General features: G+C 39.9%; 1 protein-coding gene across 1 annotated transcript in view; it reads left to right on the forward strand.

The window, feature by feature from the left end:
• Positions 1 to 21,840, forward strand: part of PREX2 (phosphatidylinositol-3,4,5-trisphosphate dependent Rac exchange factor 2) — a 296,906-nt gene that overhangs the window by 89,375 nt on the left and 185,691 nt on the right. The window contains exons 6-10 of the mRNA XM_052651670.1: positions 540 to 701; positions 11,294 to 11,427; positions 14,602 to 14,705; positions 16,166 to 16,315; positions 19,468 to 19,612. Coding sequence (XP_052507630.1) covers positions 540 to 701; positions 11,294 to 11,427; positions 14,602 to 14,705; positions 16,166 to 16,315; positions 19,468 to 19,612 — 695 coding nt within the window. The remainder of the gene's footprint in view (positions 1 to 539; positions 702 to 11,293; positions 11,428 to 14,601; positions 14,706 to 16,165; positions 16,316 to 19,467; positions 19,613 to 21,840) is intronic.

The raw sequence follows: 21,840 nt of genomic DNA on the forward strand, positions 1-21,840 counted from the left end.
TTTATAAATTACTTTTTTTACTAGATACGAGACATTTTAGAAATTTGCTTTATTTATGACACTTTTTTTATAGTTTCTCAAAAAGTGTTAGTAAGGGACTTAAATTATTTTTTAAGTTATAGGACATATTCGTTTGATGGTTTACCCTTCTTTTAAACACTAAAGAAATGAAATCAACATATAAAGAAGTCCTCATTTTGGAGCGCAAGTCAAACATAAAAATTATAAAAACTTATAAATCATATTAAAAAATTACATGCTGTAGGTGAGATATTTGATAGTTTGAAAGGAGATATCTAATTTCGTTTTTAAAAACAACATCATTTTAAGAGAAAAGTTAAAGTGACTGTGGTGTATGCAGGTGGTGATGCTTATTCATTCAGTGGTGTTTTTTTGGGTCTTGATCTTGGTGGAGTTTGTGATGTCACTTCTGAAAGTGGCTCTCACGATTCTTGCAGTTTTCATTTCCTGGTCAGTCTGAACCTGCTGTCCCAGAAAGCTGAAGATCAAAGGGCGGTTTGTTTTTTGTGTATAAACAGGAGTTGCTTAAGCGGACTCCAAGGAAACACAGTGACTATGCAGCACTCATGGAAGCTCTCCAAGCCATGAAAGCCGTCTGTTCCAACATCAACGAGGCCAAGAGACAGATGGAAAAGTTGGAAGTTTTAGAGGAGTGGCAGTCTCATATTGAAGGCTGGGAGGTACAGTCATCGGACTCAACAATTGATCTTAAAATAGTTTTGTTATGTCTTATGCTGTGCATAGTATTACTGGCATTGGATGGGACTGAATCATAAATGGTCCTTTTTCTAGACAATGGTAGAGGGCTCTAACTATTTCCAAAAAGTGCTGTCATTCTTTTTAAATATCTTTCAAGGGGTGGTAAATTGATTTTACTTCAACCTGAAAGCTTTGCAATAGAGCCGATCACAATGGTGTATATGATAAACTTTGATAGCTCAGTGTTTGTGCAGTGTGATAATCCTTTCTCCAGTCTTAACTTCGGGTAGTTGTCCATAACCATAGCCTGAGTCCTGGAGAGAGAAAGATTCCAAACCTGTGCCCTGATATTATTATTTTCAGACTCTAAACTAGGTATTTCATGGTGAATGTTATTCTATTTCATCTCTCTAAATTTGAATTTCTTCATTTCAAAGATGAAGGAACTGGCTGAGACATGATTTTTAAGGTGCACTTGAGATGACAAATTTTATGGTTTCATGATTCACTAAAGAAAGACTTTTTGAAATGACAAAAAAGCCAATGAGGAGTGATATTCAGAATCTGTAATACGTTTGCAACTGTAGTAATTTTGATTGTCAGTTAGTTCATGCAGCTGGAGCTCTGTATTAATTTGTGTGCTTAGTCACTCAGTTGTGTCTGACTTTTTGTGACCTCATGGACCATAGCCCACCAGGTTCCTCTGTTCATGGGATTTTCCATGCAAGAATACAGGAGTGGATAACCATTCCTTTCTCCAGGGAATCTTTACTACCCAGGGATCAAACGTGGGTCCCCTGCATTGCAGGTGGGTTTTTTTTTTTACCATCTGAGCCACCAAGGAGAGCCCATATATTACTTTAGCACTATAATAAACTATAATAAACTGGGCTTTCCTGGTGGTTCAGTGGTAAGAATCTGCCTGCCAATCCAAGAGACATAGGAGACACAGGTTTGATCCCTGGTTTGGGAAGATCCCCTGGAGAAGGGAATGGCTACCCACTCCAGTATTCTTGCCTGGTGCATTCCATGGACAGAGGAGCCTGGTGGGCTACAGTCACTGGGGTTGCAAAAGAATTGCACACAACTTAGCAACTCAACAACAACAACAGCAAAAGAGTAAACTAAATTTTTTTCTTTAAATTGACTTAATTTAGATGATCAAGAGCTTTCAACTAGGATAATTTCTTATTGTTATAAAGTAAGCAATTGAGATAATATTTTTAAAGTGTAAAAAGATTTAAAATGTTCGCAAACCAATATTATCACACAAATCCAAGGGGGTTATTTTTATCTTTAGGGCTTTATAATTAACTAATTTGTTTTTTATCTTCCATTTGTTGGTTTCCATTTAGACCTAACCTATATCCTTTCAGATTTGCAAAGAAACCTCAAACACTGACCCCAGGGAATGCTTCTATTTGGCTATTCTTCACCATGAATCTTTTAAAATGCTAACTGGGATCTGATTTCTCTTCTTCCTTGTCTGTATTCTTTCATTTCAAGTATTCAGGGTCACTCTTATTTCAGCATGAATGCTACTTATTTCAATCAGTTTAAATGGTTGTGTATTTTACAGTTGATTCATGATGATAATTCCTTTCTTGAAAACAATCGTCCTGCTGGGTTGAGAAAAATGGAGGAAAGTTTGCTTTGCCATTCTGTTGTCACTCAAACATTGGAAGAAACACCAAACTTGCTTTAAACTGCAGGATTTGTCAGTGACTTCTGCCAAGACTTTGACCAAAATAAAACCTTGATGAGACTCTTTTCGGTTCTCTCGGGAAATGGAATCTGTCATAATTTTGTTTCTTCTTCCTGTGTATCCTAAAAATTGGGGCCCCTTCAGAAATGAGAGATTCCTTTAAAAGTGTTGCTATTTCTTGCACTGTTCAGGGCCAGTAAACTACTCAAAGGAATAAGGCTGTGTGGTCCATACTGTGTCCTTTGTAGCCTCAACAGTGGCTGTCCCAGCCTCACCCTCTTCGGTGGGCTTATAGAACTTAGAGTGGGAGAGACAAATGGAACCGGGGGACAGAGGAAACTGGTGGGAGCAAATATGATGTGACCACAGTTCCAGGTACAGGGCAGAGAAGATGAGTGTCAGTTCCAAAAAGAGTGGCAAGATGAAGTCTCCTTGAGTCAGATTTGAAAATGATTGCCTAAGACACAGCCGTACAGTGATGTGAGAGTTTTAGGACTTCAGAGGGAATGCTGTCTGGAGCAGGGCCCAGCCAGTTGGTTGGAAACTTGTACCAAGTACCTCATTGCACACCTCAGTTCACCATGTTGAGAGCATGGGGGAAGCTTTACAGTATTCAGGCCTTGTCCCTTCTGAGAAGTTAAAGAGAAACTGCAATCTGGTGAGACTCCAGAGGCTCAGAAAACAAAGGGACACAGTCATGGAGGATGAATTCAGGCCCTGATAAGGGAGTCGGAATGCTTAGGGCTTTCTTTGAGTTGCTAAAAGGGATTTTTGCTCAGCTTACAGACAGCTTTATGAGTTCAGAGTGACTTTCATGGGGTTAAGACAAGACCAAGAACAGATGACTGATGGCAAGACAGTTACAAAACAGAGAGTTCCTTCAAGAATTTTGGACATTAGGAGCCTTGAGCTAATGTTGAGTAACAGCTATTGTTGGATTATAAAGAAGGCTGAGCACCGAAGAATTGATGCTTTTGAACTGTGGTGCTGCAGAAGACTCTTGAGAGTCCCTTGGACAGCAAGGAGATCAAAGCAGTCAATCCTAAAGGAAATCAACCCTGACTATTCATTGGAAGGACTGATGCTGAAGGTGAAGCACCAATACTTTGGCCACCTGATGCAAACAGCCGACTCACTGGGAAAGAGCCTGATGCTGGGAGAGATTGAGGGCAGGAGGAGAAGGGGATGGCAGAGGATGAGATGGTTGGAAGGCATCACTGACTTAATGGCCAGGAGTTTGAGCAAACTCTGGGAGAGTGAAGGACAGGGAAGCCTGGCATGCTGCAGTCCATGGGGTCGCAAAGAGGTGGGTGCAACTGAACGACTGAACAGCAACGGCAGCAGCTCTGAGTCCTTCCAGGAGCTCCTGCAGACCATGCAGACTGTCTTAGAGATGACACTCTTGCTCCAGTAACTAAAATTTTCTTCAGTGGAATCTTAACCTGGTATACCATAGTATGCATTATTTCTGCTTTCGGTGAATTATTGTTATATTTCAAGTAGATCCCTTAAATATTCAGGGTCTTATTTCCCCATTCATCAAATGAAGGGCATTAAAATCTCAGGTGTAACTTGTCTCGCCAGTGTTTTGTACCATTAAATTGTCATTACATTCTTTTATGTTGAATTTAAGTAAACAAACAATGGAGATTTATTGTTCTCAAGTTATATGACATAATAAAAAACTTTCGAGCAGATTTGGTTTCCAGTCTGTACTCTAAACTTTAGTTTGTGAATAAAGCACCAGATCTCTTCAACATACAGTTTTGGTTATTACAGGGGTGAATGAAATAAGTGAAAAGTACTTTGAACCGTATGAAATGCTCTACAGATGAGAGAGGTAATATTTTAAAGCTTTGGTTCAGTCATTAGATTTTACCCTTAAGAAATCCCCTTCATTTGTCTAATTTATGCACCTAACTACTGAAAGGGTTATCTTACTTAAGTTATATGGTCCCAAGCAACAGAAATGAAAGGAAATTTAATTTAAAAGATATTGAATAGTTCATGAAATAAATAGAAGAGCTTCCCTCTCAGGCTCGAAATGCTGTCTAGTCAGCTGAAGCTCTTTGACAGTCATTAGTGCCCTAGCTAGAATGGGTTGTTTGTTGTTCCGTCGCTCAGTTGTGTCTGACTCTTTGTGACCCCATGGACTGCAGGACGCCAGACTTCTCTGTCCTTCACCATCTCCCAGAGTTTGCTCAAACTCGTGTCCACTGAAGCAGTGATGCCATCCAACCACCTCATCCTGTGTTGCCCCCTTTTCTTGCATCAGTCTTTCCCAGTATCAGGGATAAGTTCTAATAATTTTTCCATTCTCTGTTGCTCCATTCAAGATTCAAGATAAAAATCCAAGATTCAAATAATCTTACTTGGGTAAATTTGCTCAAGGGAGGGCAAGGGCCCTTAATTGTCCATCAGCCAACTTCCTTTCGGGGAAAAACTGATATTCCATTGTAGGCAATCTTGGTCTCTTTTAACAGTTTACTGACGTACTATAACCCCCATTACACAGATTTTAAAAACTGAGGACTATATAGCTTAAATGTTAGTCACTGAGTTGTGTCTGACTCTTTGGACTCCATGGGCTGTAGCCCACCAGGCTCCTTTGTCCATGGGATTCTCCAGGCAAGAATACTGGAGTGGGTTGCCATGCCCTCCTCCTGGGGGGTATTCCCTATCCAGGGATCAAACCCCCATGTCTTATGTCTCCTGTATTGGCCGGCAGGTTCTTTACCACTAGCGCCACACGGGAAGCCCAAAATAACATTGGTGGTGGTTTAGTTGCTATCCTGTCTGACTCTTGTGACCCCATAGACAGTGGCCCACCAGGCTCCTCTGTCCATGGGATTCTCCAGGCAAGAATACTGGAGTGTGTTGCTAGTTCCTTCTCCAGGGGATCTTCCCAACCCAGAGATCGAACTGGGGTCTCCTGCGTTACAGGTAGATTCTTTACTGAGTGAGTTATGAGGAAAGCCCCAAAATAACATTATGCAGATTTTAATGAATATTCAGTGATGAAGAACTGTAGCATAGGTGTAACTGTGACCATGGAACGTATGATTAAACTCCTCTTCTGTCCTGGGCTCTGAGAAGCACTTGGGACTACTGCTCACCTAGAGGTCTCATAGAGCAGGCCCTATACTCACTTTTATCCCCATGTCAGCAGGGTTGCTGTTCTAAGGCACTTGAGCTCAGGCTTCCAAAGCGGTGTGACTTCAAGTGTTGACGGAACACCACAATGCATCAGAACCTACTGAATGGTCCAGGACTTACCCAGACGCACTCTCTGTGGGGATAGTGCCAGGGAACCTAGAAATGTTAATAGTCCTATCAGGTGTGTCTTCTTAACTCTGAAATTTGAGCACCATTGTCCTAGAAACTTTGTTCTTTTCTGACGACCTGCCTCGCTTGTTTTATTACTTCCACACTTTTTGCTTTCTAGCTCATTTGTTTGACATCCTCATTTTGATGGACTCTAGGGCTGATGAGTGTTTCCTGGCAAGCCAGTGCTTTTAACCATATCCTATTTCATTTTTGTAGCTTGGCTTCTTTATCCCTAACCCTAGTATCTCTCTTGCCATTTCCAGATAATGAAAAAGAAATTGCACATCATTCTCAAAATATCATAAACCTCATTCATTTCAAAGATAAAGCTGTGAGTTTTTGTTTTTTCTGCTACAGAGAAAGGTAGATTATGTTATATAAGTGAGAGGAAAATATGACACAACATTATTCAAAAACAAACATCTATTAAGTGTCTGCTTGCAGATCAGATGAATTTGAAGTGAGAGGAATATTGTGATTACACAAGAGTACATCTACACTTGGCCAAATTTTCTTCAGTATTTAGAATACTCTATGTATCTGTGTTTCAATAATTTTTAATGATTTTTATCCAACATTGTCGTGGAGATAATACACAGATTAAATCATAGTAAGTCAAAGGCACGGTGGCCTTTTTTTTCCCGTCTAAAAGATGAATCTGGTATAAAGAGAAGACATTCTTTTTGAATGAGGTTTTTAGACAAATCTGTATGTTTTGACACAGATTCCTTTAAGTGCATGAAGGTTTTCCTAGGAATTATTTAAATTATCAAGAAAATATTTCATGTGATGATAGGAGGTTACCATGGTAGAAGATAAGAAAGGTAATACTGTACTAATTCCTAAATTCTGCTGTTAAATATTTAAGACATATCACCTCAGTAATAAAACTGTCTCAATAGGATTTAGTAAAATGTGCTTTATGTGTATATTGTGAGATAAACTTTGTCTCTTTTGGTGATATGTATATTTTGTAAGATACTCCATGAAGCATAACAGGAATTCTAGAAACTGTGGGTGGTTGGGTTTGATGTCCTTACCCCCATAAACTTCATTAATTGATAATTAAGCAGATGCTTTGAGTCACTTATGGAAAGAAGTGTTGACTTCGAAGAGGTCAATTCATCTTATTCTGATTTTTGATTGGGAGCTGATGGGAATTTATGGTGATGCCTTCAATATAATGCATATTAGTGAGAGGTTTGAGAGCTTGTTATGATGTCAGTCTGGATTAACTGAATCAAAAAGTCTAAATATTCAAGTATAGGGTAGAGGAGAAAGACCTAGGGGAACTTAGAATGAGATGTAACATGGGGTTACCATAGATGTGCTAATAAAATCTTGTGCTTAGTTGCTTAGTCATGTCCAACTCTGCAACCCCATGGACTGTAGCCTGCTAAGCTCCTTTGTCCATGGGGATTCTCCAGGCAAGAATACTGGAGTGGGTTGCCACGCCCTCCTCCAGGGGATCTTCCCAACCCAGGGATCAAACTCAGCTCTGCTGCATTGCAGGAGGATTGTTTACCATCTAAGCCACCAGGGAATGTGTTGTAAGGGACTGGAGAAATAATAATATCACGCCTATATTCTTCACTTGCCAGCTCAATCCAAATGGTTGTATTCACTTTTGGAGGTGTTCATGTTATGGGAAACCTTGACAAGCTATTGATAAAGAGAAGGTCCAGAGGAGAAATAGGATCTTCCAGGTTTCTGAAGTCAATTCATATCATCAAAAGGCAATGGTCTAACAGAACCCAGAAGGCAGAAGGAATATCTTAGCTATGTACAGATTTTGGAGGACATTTCATGATGAAAGGGGCTTTCCAGATGCCGCCAGTGGTAAAGAATCCACGTGCCATTGCAGGAGACACAAGATTCATGGATTCAGTCCCTGGATCAGGAAGATCTCCTGGAGTAGGAAGTGACAACCTATTCCAGTATTCTTGCCTGGAGAATCCCCTGGAAGGAGGAGCCTGGTGGGCTAGAGTCCATGGGGTTGCAAAGAGTCAGACATGGCTGAATGACTAACTCTTTCACTTTCAACACATTTCAGCCCAGTGCTTACTAACTCCCCTGAAATTCAGCTCACTGAGATCCTTTCTGATTATGTTTGGCTTTCCAAATAATTTACATTTGCAAAGAGAGACTGTGTTGGCCTTACTCATGGGACCATTCAGAGTGTATGTCAGTTATCATCACAAGTCATAGATCCATTTTCTATTTTGCACATTGGTCCCATGAGTTCTTCAGTGCTTGGACAATATCTACCCTGAGGCTGTATAAGAGGATGGATTATAGTTAGCTCAAATTCACATTAAATTTTCCTTATATTTATTAATGAAGATAATCACCACAAACAAGTCAGAAAATGTAATTTTAGTATTTAATTCATTTGGGAATACATCTATAAATAAATACATACATATTTAACCTGGGAAACTATTTGGAAGACTGGTTAATATGCAAATTAGTATAATACTTAGAGTAACCCTTTAATAATGTAATAGATTATCTTCCTGCCTTGGCACTTATGGACTACTGTATGGAATAATATAAAGTGAAGTGTTTTGTACCATTTATAAAATTGCTGTTGATAAAGCCACTTTGCATAGTGTTATTTAGGTCCCTTGTGCAAGAATCAATGTGATGTTTCCTTTTTTACATCTTAAATGCCATTCTAATTTTTTTTCCTAAGGGAGAGATGTATTCACTATAAATTAGAAGTCATTACCACTGCAATTGAGATTGATGTTTACATTTGATGACAGTTTTTGCTTAATTATCACATGGCAAAATATATGAAATTGTGTGAATGTTCGACAGATCTCCATTTCTTCCCTTATGACGAAGGGAGAGAGGGAAGTATTTCAAATGTAAAATGTGTTTGTAATATAGATATCCAGACTAATGCAGTGACACTGTCTTAATTAATGTCTCTTTGGGGAAGTTTCTTATTATGGTTATATGAGTTATTTTAATTTAAAAATTTAATATTAATCAGAAAATATTCGTTGTTAATATGCAAATATGAAATTAATATTGATGTTCTCAGTTTTAAATATCAAAAAAGACCAGACATATTTAAAACAGAAGTATTTTTAAGAGCACACTTAACAAAGCTCTACTGAAAAGTTCCCCCCCTTTGGTTTTGTTCCAACTCAGTGACTCAACAAGTTAGTTATGCTAGTTTAGTTTGTAGAAACAAATAGATTACAACACTTATGACCTGCTAAGTCACTTCAGTCGTGTCCAACTCTTTGTGACCTCTTGGACTATAGCCCACTGGGCTCCTCTGTCCATGGCATTCTCCAGGCAGTAATACTGGAGTGGGTTGCCATGTCCTCCACCATGGGACCTTCCTGACCCAGGGATTGAACCAGTGTCTGCTGTGGCCCCTACATCACAGGTAGATTCTTTATTATTGAGACACTGGGGAAGTCCAATGGCTCAAAATAGACATTTCTGATCAGTTCACATGACACTCATGTGTGGGTTCTGCCCAGTGGGCAGTTTCCTTTTGTTGATGGTTCAGGGACCCAGGCTCCTTCTCTCTTGTGCTTCCTCCTCTCATCCTCCCATGATTAGCACTTATGTTAAGAATCAGTTTTGTTGCTGATCATATGACCTTCACGGGCACTCAGTAAGGGTTTATTCAATGAATGAGTGTGCCAGTGCATCTTTTAATAACTGTGGTGAAAGGTTTTATGGAAGGTTGCTCTTTTTAAATAGATTTTTTCCCTTTTATCTCTTCTTTTATCTTCCTCTCTATCCTAGAAGTGGAGACAGTTGGCTTTCTGTATTCCGGGTTCTGCATCCAGAGTTCAGTTCAGTTCAGTTCAGTTCAGTTCAGTTGCTCAGTCATGACCGACTCTTTGTGACCCCATGAAGAGCAGCACGCCAAGCCTCCTTGTCCGTCACCAATTCCCGGAGTTCACTCAAACTCACGTCCATCGAGTCGGTGATACCATCCAGCCATCTCATCCTCTGTCCCCAATCCCTCCCAGCATCAGAGTTTTTTCCAATGAATCAACTCTTCGCATGAGGTGGCCAAAGTACTGGAGTTTAGCTTTAGCATCATTCCTTCCAAAGAACACCCAGGACTGATCTCCTTCAGATTGGACTGGTTGGATCTCGCAGTTCAAGGGACACTCAAGAGTCTTCAACACCACAGTTCAAAAGCATCAATTCTTCGTTGCTCAGCTTTCTTCACAGTCCAACTCTCTCATCCATACATGACTACTGGAAAAACCATAGCCTTGACTAGATGGACCTTTGTTGGCAAAGTAATGTCTCTGCTTTTGAATATGCTGTCTAGGTTGGTCATAACTATTCTTCTAAGGAGTAAGCGTCTTTTAATTTCAGGCAACTTCAGATTGAAACTATTTGGGGGAAAAAAATTCCAGAAAGTTTCATAAAACAAAACTTGTACCAGCAACTATTAGATACTATTTACATTGTATTTATGACTATTTACGTGACATTTTGGCCACTTGATGAGAAGACCCTGATGCTGGGAAAGATTGAATGCTGGAGGAGAAGGGGACGACAGAGGATGAGATGGTTAGATGGCATCTCCGACTCAATGGACATGAGTTTAAGTAAACTCCCGGGGTTGGTGATGGACAGGGAGGCCTGGCTGCTGGCTGCTGCAGTCCATGGGGTCACAAAGAGTCAGACACTGGGCAACTGAACTGAGCTGAACTGATGTAACATTTACATTGTGTTGGCTCCCCTAGTGGCTCAGATGGTAAAGAATCTGCCTGCAATGACTTGGATTCGATCACTGGATGGGGAAGATCCCCTGGAGAAGGGAATGGCTATCCACTCCAGTATTCTTGCCTGGAGAATCAGTGGACAGAGGAACCTGGGGGGCTACAGTCTGCAGGGTTGCAAAGAGTCTGATCCCACTGAGCGACTAACAGTTTCACTTTACATTGTATTAGATTTTAGATGCAATCTTGAGATTAACACGTACAGAGGGAGGTGTATAGATTATATCCAAATACTATGCCATTTTATTTATGCCTCTTGAGCATCCTCAGATTTTGATATCTTTGGGGGTCTTGGAACCATTCCCCCATGGATATGGAGGAAAAATTTTATATAAATTAAAACCTCCAAAAATTGACAATTACATATACTTTGTCATTTGTTCATGGAACTATTTTCCCAGACCAAGGAAAGAGAGGAGGAGGAGGAAAATGAATATTAGGAACATTCATGTCATGAATTAGTTTGAAATCATCTCCTATTTTTAGAGAACAAAGATAACATTCATTATATATGCTGTGTATGCACACATATGTAAAATAACTAAAGAAGACATGGAATCTCTTAAGAGGAGCTGTACTTACTGATACTCACCTGGAGGAGACTGGGTGGGAAGGAGACCTAAGCTCAGTATATTAATACTTCAACTATTTGAACTTTTATCCTGTTTGTGTATTGCATCTTGAAATAAAAACAGGAGGAAAAAGACTTATTGTGTGAAAGTTTCTGTTAAGTAATCAGACATTATTTTCTCCATTTTTCCTGATTTAGGGGTCCAACATTACTGATACCTGTACAGAAATGCTAATGTGTGGAGTCTTACTGAAAATTTCTTCTGGCAATATTCAAGAGCGGGTATTTTTTCTTTTTGATAACCTTTTGGTGTATTGCAAAAGAAAACACAGGTAAGAATGTAGACAGGTAATACTTTAAAAGCTATTTATCCACTTCACAGATTCAACATTGTCTCTGTGCCCCCATGACCTCATCAGTAAACTTCATGTATTCTCAGCCCCTTCTCCTTGCTACTTCAAGAAAGAGAACAGGTTAGGATTAGAGCCAGGAAATAATTAAATTATTGTCTCTATATCTTGAGCTTTTTAAAAAATTCCTTTTTACGCCTGTGAAAATGAACCTATATCTTTCTTGTAGTATTCTCTTCTCAATTTTTTGTGTTTAGCAGCAAGATTGGGATTAGTAGATGTGGGTTTCAGGAAAATCTAGAAGAGGCTGTTAATTCTACCTGTATGAAGCTCTTTAAAAATTAAAAGGTCATATGGACACCAAGAGGGGAAAGGGGTGGTGGGATGGATTGGGAAATTAGAATTGATATATACACACTATTGATACTATGTATAAAATAAATAACTAATGAAACTGACTGTTTAGCATGGGGAACTCTACTCAATGCTCTGTGGTGACCTAAATGGGAAGGAAATACAAAATGAGGGGATATATGTATACATTTAATTGACATACTTGGTTGTACAGTAGAAACTAACACAATATTGTAAAACAGCTATACTCCAAGAAAAATTTAAAAAATGCTTATTCTCTGCCAGGCATAATCTCAAAGAATCACATGAATTAATTATATAATATTCCCAATAAATTTATATAATAGGTATTTTCACTATCATCGTTTTGTAGAGAAAAATATTGAGTCACAGAGAGGTTAAGTAACTTTCCCATACATAATAGTTACAGAAATGAACTTTGGACCCATTCAGTTCTAATTCAGAACCCACCTTTATTGCAGATTGTGATAAAATGTGTGTGCCTCATGAGAGATGACAAAAAATAAAAGGGCAACACTTAAAGGGATGAATTAAAAAAAAATAAGGTAATTCAAATTGTTTAGGTGCAATTATTTTTTTCCCAACTTTAGTCAGGTATTATTGACAAAATTATAAGATATTTAAAGTGTACAATGTGATGCTTTAAAATAATACACATTGTGAAAGGATTCTCCTACTAAATTAACACATCCATCTAGGTTTGATTATTAAAGACATCTGTTTGAGAATGAGGTCTTTTGTTTTATTAGAGTTGTTCTCATCCTTATATATATGACTGCCCTCAAGGTCAGAGCTTTTGCAAAATTAACTGTACAAATGATGTTACCATCCATGGTCTCATGGCTATAACTGTTAAATAAATTAAATGATAGGGAAAGTTTTATAAAATCAAAATCCTGCTGCTTGGCCAATAATCATAATGTATGTATAACATGGACCAAATACATATAAATGCAGAGGAGAGGAGGGGAGGGAGCTCTGCATTAATGCACTTGACAACTTAACTTTGCTTAGTGTGTATATGTAACATGATACATTAATAATTTCAGTATATATTATGAAATATATATTAATAATTTTGGTATATTCAGTTGTTAGCAGACTTTTGTCAACAAGTCAAATTAAATAGTTCAGGTCAATTGAAGTCTCTTGGATGACTCAATGTTGCTTAATCTTCTTGAATTATTTCTTAAAATCTTTCCTCTTTAATATATTTTAAAAGCAATCTCCCCTGAGTGTTCAGTGATTCAAGTATAAATATATCCATAACTGCCTAATTCATTATTACAAAAGCTCATCTGAACCTGGATTTTTTTTTTTTCACTTTGTGTTGCTCAGTTTTTAAGATCAAAGGCTGGTACTAGTATACTATACACAAAATTTTGAAATGTTTTAGACTATTTTATAAATAAATAGGATCCTTATGAAGGATTATAGGTGTAGTTGAGAGACTTATTCTTCACGTGTACACTTATCATATTAGAACTATATGGGAAAAATATTTTACAGCTAGTTAATGCTTAATAACCTCCAGTACAGTCCAAGTCTCTTTGAAGAGGATCATAAGTATTAACGAAAATTTACCAGGAATTGAGAAAAAATTATCAGCTAGTTACTGAAAATTGAGAAATGAAGTGAACTTGTGAAAGAAATCAAGTGAAATTGTGAATAACTAACTTGTAGTGTCTGTCAGAGTTTGATTGGGAATCTTTGGTGTCATATATTGAGCAAAAGCATGTATTCACCCTCTCACCTGTGTGTTATCCTTGGCTCAGGGCTTCAGTGTCTCAGTTCAGTTCAGTTCAGTTCAGGCGCTCAGTCGTGTCCGACTCTTTGTGACCCCATGAATCGCAGCACGCCAGGCCTCCCTGTCCATCACCAACTCCCGGAGTTCACTCAAACTCACATCCATCGAGTCGGTGATGCTATCCAGCCATCTCATCCTCTGTCATCCCCTTCTCCTCCTGCCCCCAATCCCTCCCAGCATCAGAGTCTTTTCCAATGAGTCAGCTCTTCGCATGAGGTAGCCAAAGTACTGGAGTTTCAGTTTTCGCATCAGTCCTTCCAGAGAAATCCCAGGGCTGATCTCCTTCAGAATGGACTGGTTGGATCTCCTTGCAGTCCAAGGGACTCTCAAGAGTCTTCTCCAACACCAGAGTTCAAAAGCATCAATTCTTCGGTGCTCAGCTTTCTTCACAGTCCAACTCTCACATCCATACATGACCACAGGAAAAACCATAGCCTTGACTAGACGGACCTTTGTTGGCAAAGGAATGTTTCTGCTTTTGAATATGCTATCTAGGTTTGTCATAACTTTTCTTCCAAGGAGTAAGTGTCTTTTAATTTCATGGCTGCAGTCACCATCTACAGTGATTTTGGGGCCCCAAAAAATAAAGTCTGACACTGTTTCGACTGTTTCCCCATCTATTTCCCATGAAGTGGTGGGACCAGATGCCATGATCTTCGTTTTCTGAATGTTGAGCTTTAAGCCGACTTTTTCACTCTCCTCTTTCACTTTCATCAAGAGGCTTTTTCGTTCCTCTTCACTTTCTGCCGTAAGGGTGGTGTCATCTGCATATCTGCATCATCCTATAGAGCAACCTGAACTGTTATGAATGCGAGGACACAAGTAAAAAAACACCGAGAGCTTAATGTTTGATACTGTTGATGGAACTAGCATCTCTTTTTCAAAGAATGGCTTAAATTATCTTGCTTTAACAAGGTTTTGCCTTAAGTTTAGTAACCATGTTTTTGTGTGTGATTTTCTTCTTTTGTTGTAAGACGGTTGAAAAATAGCAAAGCATCTACTGATGGACATCGGTACCTTTTTCGTGGCCGGATCAATACAGAGGTGATGGAAGTGGAGAATGTGGATGATGGCACAGGTAAATGATTGGTAAATTTAAAATGGAATGCCAATAATATACTCCTTTGTAAGATAGACTTATCACTTGAATAATTCATCTGCAGTGAATTTGAGCTTAGAAATACTTTGTTAGGCAGAACAGTTGGAGGAGGAAGGGAAGATAAGAGAAAGGAGGACTCTTTTAAAATGGAAAAATTATCTTCACTTGAAGCATGTTAGTTTGTTGTTGTTCAGTCGCTAAGGTGTGTCTGACTCTTCGCGATCCCATGGACTGCACGCATGCCAGACTCGTCTGTGCTTCCACTATCTCCTGGAGTTAGCTCAAATTCATGTCTGTTGAGTCAATGATGCTATCTAACCATATCATCCTCTGCTGCCCCTTTCTCCTTTTGCCTTCCATCTTTTGCTAAGTCATGTCCAACTCGTGTGACCCCACAGACTGCCCTATAGGCTCTGTCCATGAGACTTCCTAGGCAGTAGTACTGAGACGCAGAGATTGAACCATGTCTTCTGCATTGGCAGGTGATTTCTTTACCGCTGAGCCGCCAGGGAAGCCCAAACCGTGTTAAACACTACCATTAAACACAGAGATACAAAAGTAGCCGGGAGTGTCATAAACTAGTAGTTGGGTCCATAATGTATATAGTAGTTTGATCATGATGCTATTAAAACATCCAGCTTAAGAGCTGTCATAGGAAAGCATTGAACCTCCTGGAATTAATTTTCATTGGTACAGGATTGGAAAGCCATTCAAAAAGTAGTGCCAGATACTTTGTATTCTTTCTTGACGACTAGTTTATTTGTGTAGTTGGCCAGAGGCCAAGAATGTTTGACTTCTAGAAAATGTGGTCTGTAGTGCAATGTTGGAAAAGGAAATGGCAAGTGTTCTTGCCTGGAGAATCCCAGGGATGGGGGAGCCGGGTGGGCTGCCGTCTGTGGGGTCGCACAGAGTCGGACATGACTGAAGCGACTTAGCAGCAGCAGCCGCAATGCAGTGTTGGGCAAACCATAGATTGCAGTACAGTAGTCAGATTTGAATTGAATAAGATGGAAATTCTTAAACTGTTCATTAAAACTGAATGAAATGAAAAATGAAATGAAATGTTAGTCGCTCAATCGTGTCTAACTCTTTGCAACCCCATGGATAGGGGATCTTGCTGACCCAGGGATTGAACCTGGGTCTCCCACATTACAGGCAGATTCTTTACCATCTGAGGTCACAAGGGGTCCCCTAAAACTGAATAGATTTTTTGAAAAGTTCAACTGTTAATGTTGTGAATTAAGGGTGTTCTGTTTTTTAGGTCTGACTGCATTTAGTATATAAAAGTTTCCTTATTTTTAAAAATTTTATGTTCTTCAATATACACATATAAAGATATTTTGAAGAATTCAGTGGTTTGGGGACTTTTTTAGTACAAATGGTTGTGTTGCTCTAATATGTATAACATTTGTTAATTCACTTTACCTATTAATTTTCAGCTGACTTCCATAGCAGTGGACATATTGTTGTTAATGGATGGAAGATACATAACACGGCCAAAAATAAATGGTTTGTGTGTATGGCAAAAACACCTGAAGAGAAACATGAATGGTTTGAAGCTATTTTGAAAGAACGAGAACGGCGGAAAGGTGGGTATATGGATTGAGCATTATGATACTTTGTGAAGATTCAAATTTAACAAGAAAGCAGAAAATGGGCAACAGTTATGAGGAAGTAGATGGTGTTTGATGTTCACTTACATTAACTAGGTGATGTTAGCCCATGCTAAAATACGTTCTGAATATTTCCAATGTCGTTACTGAAATAAAGTGAAAGAAAACCTTATATAGTTAGCAAAATAATTAGATTGTGGTTAGCAGTGTGTTTTAAACAGTGTCTTAATTCTGTTGAGACTGCTGTAACAAAATACCCTCCATTGGATGGCTTATGAACAACAGAAGTTTATTTCTCACAGTTCTGAAGGCTGGGAAGACCAAGACTCAGTATATGATGAGAGCTGTTTCCTGGTTTGTAGACGACCATTTTCTCTTTGTCCTCACCTAGCAGAAGGCATGAAAGAGCTCTCTTAGATCTCCTTAATAAGGGCACTAATCTCATTCATGAAGACTCCACCCTCATGAACTAATTACCCCAAAGATCAACCTCCTAATGCCATTACATTGGGAACTAGGTTTCAACATGTGAATTTGGGGGGCATGCATGCTTAGTTGTTCAGTTGTGTCTGATGCTTTGCGACCTTTTGGACTGTAGCCCACCAGGCTCCTCTCCCCATGGAATTTTTCAGGCAAGAATAGTGGAGTGTGTTGCCATTTCCTCCTCCAGGGGATATTCCCAACCCAGGGATTGAACCTGCGTCTTCTCTGTCTCCTGCATTGCAGGAGGATTCTTTACCTGCTGAGCTACTGTGGACACCATTTGGGGGCATACAGACATTTACTTTACAGCAAATAGTTTCACTTGCTTTAAAATTTGTTCAGTTTTCTTTGTACTTTATTACTTTTTAAAAATTTTTACTGGAATATAGTTGATTTAGAATGTTGTGCTCATTTCTTCTGTACAACAAAGTGAATCAGCTATACTGTATAGATATCTGCTCATTTTTGGATTTCCTTCCCATGTAGGTCACCACAGAGTGCTGAGTAGAGTTCCCTGAGCTATTCAGTAGGTTCTCATTAGTTATCTATTTTATACTTCATATCAATAGTGTATATATGTCAATCCCAGTCTCCAGTTCATCCCACCTCCACCTTTCCCCCTTGGTATCCATAGGTTTGTTCTCTACATCTCTGTCTCTGTTCCTGCTTTGCAAACAAGATCATCTATACCATTTTTCTAGATTCCACATATATGGATTAATATATGGTCACACTTTATTCTTCCTGATTTCTAAAGAATCATTATAGAGTTCTGCTTTAAGAAACATGCTTTAATAATATAATTCAGTGTTTGGAGGCCTGCACCAGTTGTCCCCCTGTATTTCACAGTACACTGAAAGTTCCTTGGTCTAATATTTTAGTATCCTAATTATAAAATAAGGCATTTTGCACGCATATTAACTTTTAAGTGTTGTTGCAATGTTATTGAATCAATGTCATGTAATTCCATAAGGAACTTGTTCACATGGGGAGGTCTAGCTCAAATTTGCTTCATATTTTTATCAAGATTTGCAAACAGTATTTGGTCTGGTGATATTCTGTGTGTGAAGTTTACCTGCACATACTCATATTTCTGTAATTCAGCCAGGAAATAGAAGTGTTTGCATAATGAACTATTTTCTTTACCAAATAATTGATGAGAAATGTGACAGTGTTTATTCCTTTTCCCATAGATTTAGGTATAAAATATCTCATTAATGATAAAATTTTAGAACATAAAGAGCTTTTCCTTCCATCTTTAGATATTTCCCCTTGAAGAATGTAAAAATAATTCTGTGGCCAGAATTTTACCCTTGGCAATGGTTGCCTCTAAATTTCCTGGCCTGCACTGTCTGCCCCTATCAGATTAACTTCCACTCTTCACTGCCAGGTCCTCAGTCTTTATGTCCAGTCTTGTTGTCTGTCTGGAGCTCTGTGCTCACTTAATCAGTTGCCCCCTGGGCTTCATGTGAACATCCAAGCTCAAGCTACTCAGTGCTGGATTTCTCTGTACCTGAAACCCTTTGCCCACAATGCCTTCCCATCACCATTCAGTTTTCCCATCAACTGTCTGGAAGCCATCCTGATTTCTTCTCTCTACACCCACATTTAACCCATTGCTATGTCTTAACAATACCACCTCCCAGGTATTTCTCGACTTTATCCTCTTCTCCCGATAACCTGCTATTGTTTACAGAGATTTGAACTTGCCTGAACTTTAGTGGATCCCTCCTAATTGTCTCTTTTTAAACCCTCTTCCTTTCAGTTTATTGCCTATACTGTCCTCTGAGCTTTGTTCCCGAAAGCATCAAAACTTTCCTGCACTTCCCTGCTTTCCCCCTCCCTCTGGTTACAATTCATAGATGTTCCCCCAGTTCCAAAGGCATGAAATACACTGAGACTGCTGGTGAGCAAGGACCCTGCCCACCTATCTGTCCACCTCCTCTCCTGTCACATGAAACCCAGGGCTGTGTGCCTCTTCCTTCAGATGACCTTTGTGAAGATGTTCTCTCGCTGGAAATCCTGTTCATATCTGTGCATTTAAACATGGCCCATCTGTGAAACTTCCCTAAGATAGTGGTTAGGTACTATGACCATTTCTCTCCCATAGCACAGTTTTTCCTCGAAGGCTGTCTCCAGTGCCACCGTCTAGCTGTGCTGATCTCGTCCTACAAAGGGCTTCCTAGGTGGTGCTAGTGGTAAAGAACCTGCCTGCCAGTGCAGGATATATCAGAGACCTGGGTTGGATACGTGGGTTGGAAAGATCCCCCGGAGAAGGAAATGGCAACACACTCCAGTATTCTTGTCTGGAGAATCCCATGGGCAGAGCAGCTGGTGGGCTACAGTCCATGAGGTTGCAAAGAGTCAGACATGACTGAGCAACTGAGCATAAGCATAAGTCCTACTAAAGGGGTCCATGGAGTCTGAGATACAGCTCCTTTTCCTCCACCAGCCAAGCCGTGTGCCTCTGGGGCACAGTCTGCACAGAGGTGCCCTTTGGGTGTAGGCATCTGTCCTATCACACGAGCTTTGTATCCACAAATCCCAGCACATAGTAGACATGCAAAGAATGTTTTGTTTTATGAATGCATGAACAAATGAAGAGACTTTTTCAGTGACTTGTCCTGTGTTTTCATTTTTGACAGGTTTAAAATTAGGAATGGAGCAAGACACCTGGGTAATGATCTCTGAACAGGGTGAGAAACTTTATAAAATGATGTGCAAACAAGGAAATCTGATCAAAGACAGAAAAAGAAAACTGACTACGTTCCCTAAATGCTTTCTGGGAAGGTAAGGTTGTTGTCTGGGTGCCTGTGTTTCTTGCAGATTTTCATGATCTCATGTGTTAACTTTCCTTTAATTATTCGTTTTTTTCTAAAAAAATATTCTCCTAACTGTTTTTGAATATTTCTTTACTATCCGCATTTCCTAGGCCATAATGGGATGAGGGAGTGGATATACAGCCAGGAATCCTGACCAGAAAACTGAAGGCATCCATCCATTCATCCATGACTTTAGTAATTTCTGATAAACTGTTTCAGGGGCATGGCAGAGGCTGGGATCAGGCAGAAGCAGGCAGACAGGCAGGCACGCGGGTTTGCCTGTAGGGCACAGAGTCTGGCAAGGACATGAGTGCGGGGCCTGAGAGTCACTTCAACTGAAAGACACACAGTCTAAACTCCCAATTAATTCAGAATTTAGACAGCTGGGCTCAGGATGAAAGGGTATTGATGAAGACTCTGAAAAAGTGGGTCACGCGAGGGGCCAGGCACAGAGGAACAGGCAGGGAGGTCACTTGGTTGTTCAACTCAGAGATCAAACTTGTGCCTTTGGTTCTGCAGATGCTACTCAGCTGTAGGTGGGAATCCCTGCTGGGTTAAGCCAGAGGGCAGGGTAACTGCCTGCAGGTGGCTCTGCTTAGGACACACTCTGTGCCAGCTTCTTCCTCTACATTATTTCCAGTCTTCAAACACACATACTTAAGAGTTAAAAACCTTTATTATCTTTTTTAAAGATTAAGAAACTAGGGGATCAGGGAGTTTGACATGTCCAAGTTCATGAAACTAGTAATTTACAATGTCAGTGCTATAAAAGTAGACTGGAGAGGTAGTTCAAAACCCAGTCCCCACTCAGATCTGATCCTTCCACTGGCCAGCTGAGAAATTTGTTGTTGTTTAGTCACTAAGTAGTGTCCAATTCTTTTGTGACTCCGTGGAAGGTAGCCTGACAGGCTCCCCTGTCCATGGAATTCTCCAGGCAAGAATACTGGAGTGGGTTGCCATTCCCTCCTCCAGGGCATCCTGCTGAGCCAGGGACTGAACCCGAATCTCCTGCATTAGAAGGTATTTTCTTCCCTGCCAAGAAAGCCCAGTTGAGAGACTGGGGAAGAGTTAAATTTCTCTTTCCTCTATAACAGTAGAAATGATTGTATTGCTTACCTGTGATACTTACCAAAATTATTCTTTTTTTTTCTTTTCTTCCAGTTTTATTGAGCTATAATTGTGTCAGTTTAAGGTACACAGCATAATGATTTGACTTACATACATTGTAAAAGGTTTACCATAATTAGTTTAGTGAGCATCAGTTATTCTCATTTAGATACACATTAAAGAAAGAGAAAAAAATATTTTCCCTTGTGATGAGAATGCTTAGAATTCACTGTTAATTTTTATGTGCAATGACAACAGTGTTAATTATGTTTCGGAATGTCTTCTTAGCTATACAGACTGGAGTGGGCTGCCATTCCCTTCTCCAGGGGATCTTCCTGCCCCCCAGGGACTGAACTCAGGTCTCCTGCATTGCAGGCAGATTCTTTACCATTTGAGCCATCAGGAAAGTCCAACATACAAAATCACCATAGACTATGCCAAATCCAACCTCATCAGAAGAATATAGGCCAGGAGACCCTGTGCTTGCCGGGGAGCAGTGAGGGTCCCTCTTCAATGGGGGTGGTCCTCCCAGCAGGCCACACAACGGCAGCGAGCTGTAGTTGCTGGTATTGGCTGTGCCCTCAGGTGAAGGGAGAGAGCAGATGTGAGTCCCCCTTGGCTTAAGAGTCCCATGTTGCAAAGAAGACACCCTTTCTCAGAACAACTTCATTGGTGTGACCTCCAAGGTTCCCGTAAGACATACTCCCTTACTTCAAGAGTAATACTTGACGAGTCACTTCAAGCTGTGGCTTCTCACCAGGTGTTTATAAGTGTGCAATTTAACCATCAGAAACCATTTTGACCGCAAGCAGTGTGTTAGTGGCTCAGTCGTGTTGGGTTCTTTGTGACCCCATGGACTGTAGCCCTCCAGGCTCTTCTGTACATGAGGTTTTCCAGGTAAGAGTGCCACCTTGTAATACAACTGACACTCAACCCTCATCAGGTTTCTAGGCAGACAGAGCTAGAAAGCTCACCCAGGCTCAAATTTGTCCTTACTAAAGGAAAAAGAGTCCTATTAAGCCTTTACCCACACCATCTCCTGTGGCTGTGGTGCCCATTAACTGCAGTGATCTGCAAAGCGTTGCCCAG

Source organism: Budorcas taxicolor, chromosome 14, assembly GCF_023091745.1.
Source record: "Budorcas taxicolor isolate Tak-1 chromosome 14, Takin1.1, whole genome shotgun sequence".
Lineage (NCBI taxonomy): Eukaryota > Metazoa > Chordata > Mammalia > Artiodactyla > Bovidae > Budorcas > Budorcas taxicolor.